General features: G+C 37.4%; 1 protein-coding gene across 1 annotated transcript; it reads right to left on the bottom strand.

The window, feature by feature from the left end:
• Positions 1-206: 206 nt before the first annotated feature.
• On the bottom strand, positions 207-6,364 carry HS1 (heat stable protein 1). Its single transcript, XM_077384343.1, has 2 exons — positions 3,700-6,364; positions 207-583 (listed from the first exon to the last, which is right to left on the bottom strand). Exons 1-2 carry the CDS (start codon positions 3,870-3,872, stop codon positions 391-393), a joined length of 366 nt encoding a protein of 121 aa, XP_077240458.1. The 5' UTR covers positions 3,873-6,364; the 3' UTR covers positions 207-390.
• Positions 6,365-6,904: the final 540 nt, after the last annotated feature.

Here is a 6,904-nt window from a genome sequence, read left to right as displayed (position 1 = left end):
ACTTTATATGGCATTAGTTTTCAAAAACTATAGGACACACTTCATAAGATGACCCAAACCGTTCATTTGTTGGCCATAACGTAAATAGGCCGTGCCCCGAAAATCATTTTCGTACGATGACCCTAACAAATCATTTTCATAACGTGTACTCTCTTTCACGCACACTCCTTATAAAATCTCCTTGAAAGTGATACTCTTATCCAATGTAGTTTCTTAAATGATGATGAAATATATTTAAAGCAGGGCTGGGCAAGCAAGAGCATACAATAGGAGAAAAGAAGAAAACAAAAACTACAGCGGAGCGGGTAGACATGTTGGAAACGTGAAACAATCTTCAAAGATAACAAGATCCCATCTATTTAGATCTCTAAATTTCAAGAAAACTTATCTTCATGATAAATTGAGAGTAGCATATTTGTAGTCAATGACCATAAATTTGTCCAAAGCAGGCAGGATTTGATTTGCAAACTCAGCATGGGCTGGGTGCTGATGATACTCCCTTACATCTTCTATACTTTCAAATGTGGACTCGAACACGTGAGTGAAGCCTTGATGCAGGTTCCCAATGCTCACATTTGGTCCCCTGGATTATGCAATGCCCGAAAGAGAGTTACATCATAATTAACAGAACTGTGATTTGCAACTTCCCTCAAAGGGATTTGCTAGGCAATTTCGCGGAAACCCATTTTGCGGGTTTCACTTTTGCAACAGACAGAACAGCCACAAGGGCTCTTTTTTATTTTAGCATTTTGTCTTATTTATTTTATATGAGGTGGATATTCTCTCATGCAAATGTGAGCCGCAAAATGGCTTTCCAAGGAATTGCCAACCATATCCCTTCACCAAATATTTCAAATATGTTGATGACAAAGATGTTTGTTTCAGAACATATATGCTGCCCAAAAACTGACGAAAGACGAGAAACAAATTGAAAGATGTTCCGATTTACACCGCATAAAGTTATTTTTTCTCAAAAAAAAAAAAAAAATCTTGCCAAAAGTTGTTGTAATTTTTTTTTTAAAAAAAAAAACTTCATATCAAAGAAACTCATCTTTTCTTGCTTTTCCATTAACTTTTTTCTGGAAAATCCTAAAAATTTGAGAATTTATTCTGGAAAGTCTTGTTTTAGAAAATCTTAAAAAAATTGAAATTTTTTCCTTAAAACATGGTTCTTTGATTTATTTTTACTAAGGCCTTGTTTTTCAATTTGGAACTTTCTCGGTTTTTACTAAGGCCTTGTTTTTCAATTTGGAACTTTCTCGGTTTTTACTAAGGCCATGTTTTTTCAACATTTGATTTGTTGTATCTATAGATAAATTTCATTAAGATGTAAATTGTACAAATAGTGGTGTCAATACCAAATGTAAGGGTAGAAAAATATTTAAGATTTTTTTTAATCTTTATTAGCATGCTTTGTGAGCCGAGTCCAGTTGAATTGAAGGCGAGCTTACTATTCATTTCATATGTGAAAAGTCAAGAGAATTTCAAACTTCAAAACCTAATCATCATACAAATGACCTTCACTAAGTACATATATGAGAGATGTGGGCAACACATGTTATTATGTGGTCGATGTATTAAGTCATTATGAATAACTTTTGTGCTCATGTGATACTCTCTAAGTATGCATTGGTGCTTAAAATTTCATCATTTATATTTGTTGTTAACTTGAGGGCTAGGAATATGAGACAAAACATGACCTTGGATAGGATAGAATGGAAGAAATTGATCCATGTAGACGAACCCAACTAGTGTCAGGATTAGACTTAGTCAATTTGAGCCGGGCAGATCCTTTCACCTTCTTCATGAAAATCTTCTAAAGCATTCATTAGACAGCCCCAACTAGTTTGGGACAAAGCCTTAGTTGAGTTGAGTTGAGTTTATATTTGTTGTTAACTTTTCTTTTGCATGTTTTAAAAGAAGACTCTATGTAATTCCAAATCACAAAGAGTGGTCTTTTGGCATTATGTGGGCGTTGTCTTCTAGTGGCACACTTGTGCTCTTTTTAACTCTATGAAATTCACCCTAACGTTTTTCTTTGCCTTTAAAACTTTCGTTAAAAGGGGGGAATTTTATCCGTGGGAGGGAGGTATCATTCCCCTTTTTCAGCCCAAATTTGAATCTCCCTCCAATTCTTGTTAAGTAATGTAGAGATATTTAGTCTTACATTTGAAGAATAAGAGAAGAATGGGTATATATATCTTTCAACTTCTATTGCCTTGTGACTGAGAAGAGGAAAGGGGGGGTCCTACGCGGATGAGCTACCAAGTGGACCCGGTGGGCTTTTGGCTATACCATACATGCACCCCGCCCGGCCTGGCATGGCTCGGCCGGCTGAGCGTGGCCCAAAGTTTTTTTCCTTTCTTTTATTTCTTTTTCTATTATATCATTCATAACTTCACCTTTTTATATTTTTTCCTCTCTTAACGTTGCCATTTTAAATGTCGATGGTAAGGGGTGTTTACGCTAAAGCGGAGATGATATTAACATCGCCGTTATTGTGTTTATCTCTTGTTACCGTTTGAGATATGGTTTCCACAGGATTCAGTTTTTGTGTGATTAAGGCATGACGTTTCGTACCTTAAGTGTCATTTAACTTTCTATAAAACGGTTTTACGAAGGTAACAGAGAAGCATCAGAAAGGAATAAGGCTCTCTGCTATCATCATCATCTTCTTGTTCTTTGGTTCTGTTTGTATGATTTTCTTCTCTTATAATATTTTATCAAGGCAATCGGCAAAGATAAGTGAGTTCGAAAGACTTTCGTCAAAGTGGGGGTGAGATTTGCCTAAAGGACAATGAATACAGATTCATGCCCCAAGTTGATTATTGACTTCTTCTCTGTTTATGTTTTGATTACAGTTCTATTCATGCGAAATTATTGCATCTGTTGATTGTGATTTCATCATCTGCGGCTCTATTACATTACGGAATATTTCTAATCCCAAAAGTACAGTTTACCTACATCAATTCCACCATTTGTTTCCATACATTTGAGTGATTGCACTATTTCCACCGAAGTTTCCAACAGAAACAGAAACGAAAATTTAAAATCTTAACTCGGGGAGAGTCAAAGGAGTTTTGCTCGACTTTATAGGAAAAAAAATGCAAACTAAAGACAAGAAAGAGGCCAAGGTAAAAGGGAGTCAACTTGGGTCAGTGGCCGATGATGTGGGGGAGTTTTGAAACTAAGAGTAGGGTGTCAAAGGGTTGGATCCGATGTCAACCATAGCCACTCTACAAAAATTTAAGTTTCAAGCCTGAGAAGCTGACAATCCTACTGATTTATAAACATACTAATGAAGATCTGGTTGAGATTGGGCTTTACAAGAATCGGACTTAATGATCTCAAGTTCTCAACATATGTAGTGTTGTCTGAATCTCAAGAACCTTGTGAGAAAAAACCCGGCAAAAAGATTTCAGTCCACCAGAAAATATTTCTTCATTGATATTTTGAAGTCATCTACATTAAGAATAAGGGGAAATCCAATTGTCCTCACGATTTCAAAAGATAAACTCAGCATAAGTATAGTTGATAAGAAACAAAGCTCCCAACAAGATGAAATGAAATACCGGGATCCCAATATATAGTGAAAAAGATGAAAATAAATTAATTCAAGATGTCCACAGAAAGAACGACATACAGAAAAATGATAGAAAGCAGAGGGTATAGTGAAATGGGTTGGTAGTTAAAAGTTACCAATGGAAAGTCTTGAGTGGTTCGATGAGGAGGACGAGATTGGCGAATCCTTCGATGAGTTCTTCTATTCTTTCTGGTGGGATTTCTTCCTTGAACTTTGCTATCACAAGATGCTTCACCACCTCTTTTGGCCCTTCCATTCTCTCTCTCTCTCTGAAGCCTAAACATGACATAACGAGGCACAGTTATAATTAGGACTTGGGAGATACCTTGTGAAAGGTTAGGAAAGATTCCTAGTGGCGGCGGTCTGTCAGCTAGTATAGATGGGCCCATTCTAATCTAGAAGGATGTCTAGTACTGGGTTGTAGGCTCCACCTTTGGTTGATCTGAAACCGTTCATCTTATATGCGTCATGTTTGGTAGTCCCAATACCTAATAAATCATATTTTACTATTTTAGTCTAGTGAGAAGAGTACATGTGGGGACCACATGTTCACTCCAAACGTTTATTTGTTGGACCCATTATGCCTCCAGAATCTCAACCGTGAACAATTTTACACTCCCATTTGTTAGAAAGTTTTCTTGCTGACTGTGAACCATTGCCTCTTTGTTTTCTCTATCCAAAGAAGGGTCATTTGGGATAGGGTCCATCAGTTTCTGGGACCCACAAATGAATGGCTTAGATCATCTATTAGGTGGGTCCCCCACACTTTAGTACTAAAGCTTTAGACAAAATAATACAACGAGTTTAGGAGCTTGCGGGCCATGAGTCCGCGATCTCTTTCTCAGTCCAAATCCACCATGAGGAGGCCAGAGGGTAGCTGCCGGCGGGCGGGCGTGTAATTCTTCTTCTTTTCATCTATATCATAAACAGAAAGCGGATACATTTGGTGTAGTCAAATTGCAATCGGGTTCAATATTGTGACTCAGATCACACAATGTTCTTGCATATCTTATAATTGTTTCTTCTGTACACTATTTGAATTTGCTTGAGTCTGTTTCTGAATCTTGAGTCTTTACAGTTGGACTTCTTGAAATGGAACACTTAGGAGGAAAAACAAATATTCCCAAACGTTGCAAGGGAAAAAAGCTAACCAAGGTTTGAAACTCCTAACATATTTGAAGAAGACTACTACCTTGTCCTTTATTATTTAACCAGCAGCCAAATGATATTAGAATTCCTGTTAGGGAAATGATATATTCACCCCTATTTACTTGGGTCGACATTCCCCTCTAGTGTAAAAGATTAGTCATAAATAGACTAGAAGGGGTTGTTCCAAGTAAAAAAAGGACCAATATATCATTTCCCCTCTCAGCAGCCAATTAGAAAAGATAAGGTGAGTTTTTCTCCTTATGAAGACATGGCACTGCAAATATCAGTAACCTATAAAAATAAAAAATATTTAAATTCATGATTCTGATGCATCATGAGTCAAGATCACTGAAAATTCGCTTCTTTGTCTTTGATTTTTAATCCTCTGTACATTTGTTGACCTCCTCGGTATAGAGGCTCAGCCAGCCCCTCCTTTTTAATAATATACTTTTGCAACCCTTCAAAAAAAGTCAATAGGCAAAATGTGTAATGTGCCTTCCTGCAACACCTAAATGATGCACTTAAATCCATATAAGAGTTTTCAGATGAATTGTTAGAGACAAATCCTTCTTTTCAGTCTCAGTTCAGTTGTAGGAGAGTTCAATGTTAAAGGTGGATAGAATCTGTAGGCAAGTGAGTATTACGTTTGTAAATGGTGTCAAGAGAGTCTGTGCCTGACCATTTTTCGGATGATCTCTGACTTCCAGCCCCTGGCCTGAGCTCCAGCATACCTCTAGTGGGCTGATGCACATGCCAACAACTAGCGAAGAGAAGGGAGTTCGAGTATCTTCTCAAATAGTCAAATATAATTGACCCTACCTCACATTTTTTTATATGTTAGTGTCAGCTTTTAAGGAATTTTAAGTAATCAGCCGTATAGGTTCTATCTACTTATGTTGAACACAATTAGGGTTTAGGGTTAGAAAAAAGAGACCCACAAATCGCCATCGATTTTGAGATGCAAAATAAAATATTATTTGCGATTTTGAGAAAGTATTTTGAATGTTACTAAGATAGCCCTCTTAGATGGACATAAGTGAATGAAAAAATATGAAAGATCTTTTTGTACATGACAACCTCCTTTCGGATCTTGGCCTCTCCATCAGATCTTTTAGCTACGTCTAGGTTACCATGTCACGATCCGAAATAATTTCGATTCATAGGATATGGATCCTATGGAGGCAATCAGATCGTGGTACTGATCCAAAATCCTGTCCATCAACGCTCTATTAGGATATGTGAGATCCGACTATTGGATTGGGTGTAGATCTCATCGTTAGATGAGTTGGTGGATGAGGAAGGTAGGCTAGAGTAGGGAACGAGCTAAATTTAGGATTATCTTCCTAAATCTTGTTGTTTATCTCTAATTAAGTGTTTTATATGAGCATTGATTACGTTCAGATCATTTGGATTTGTGGGCTTCGGGCTGATTGACAACCATATTCCTCGTCTTATAAATGTATTTAGGCTATTGATATCTGCACGACCATGGTTCGGTAATTGGACGACTTCTTTGTTTTTCATTTCCCACTTTGGCCATTGAGAGGTTTTTTCTGGAATTATAGTCTTTGACAGCTGGTTGATATTTTCACTTCTGTTGGTCTTTTCCTAAAAACGAATTCGTATTTATTTCCTTTTGTCTTTTCTGAAAATGACATTATTTTCAGTAAAAAAAAAAGTACAAATGGGTTTGGCAATATCATTCCCTTTGGACAGGATACGATACTTTATCCTTTCAAATTTAGCATGATGAAAGGAAACTGACATCCCACACAATCACATACCATATATTTGACAATCAAAATACGGTGCCTATTTAAGACATGATAAATGCTAATTAAGACATAAAGGTTGTGACTACTTAGGACATGATACCATTTGTTAGGCCAAAAATCGGTAACAGGTACGGCAGTGACGTAAGAGCTGAGCTGGATGACCAGAGGAACTGAGTCCTAAAGGACCGGAGTGAAGAGACTGAATCCTGCTGAGAGAGCTGAGTCCTGCACAAAGGCAAGCGAGGTCAGAAGACCAACCCGGGTGTTACTCTGGACAGGCCCTTCGATACTCAAGTCAGCATAAGCAGGAGTGCAGAGCTAGTTTAAGAGTTTTAGGTGGAGAGGAGGTTTTTCATTACCCTTGGTTTGAGCTTTGAACTCCCTTTTATAGAGGGAG

Source organism: Tasmannia lanceolata, unplaced genomic scaffold (genome assembly GCF_043159265.1).
Source record: "Tasmannia lanceolata isolate RefF3 unplaced genomic scaffold, GAP_Taslan_0.1 ptg000007l, whole genome shotgun sequence".
In the NCBI taxonomy this organism is placed as follows: Eukaryota; Viridiplantae; Streptophyta; class Magnoliopsida; order Canellales; family Winteraceae; genus Tasmannia; species Tasmannia lanceolata.
The sequence above is the reverse complement of the archived record's forward strand: the minus strand, read 5'-3'. Positions and strand labels throughout refer to the sequence as shown.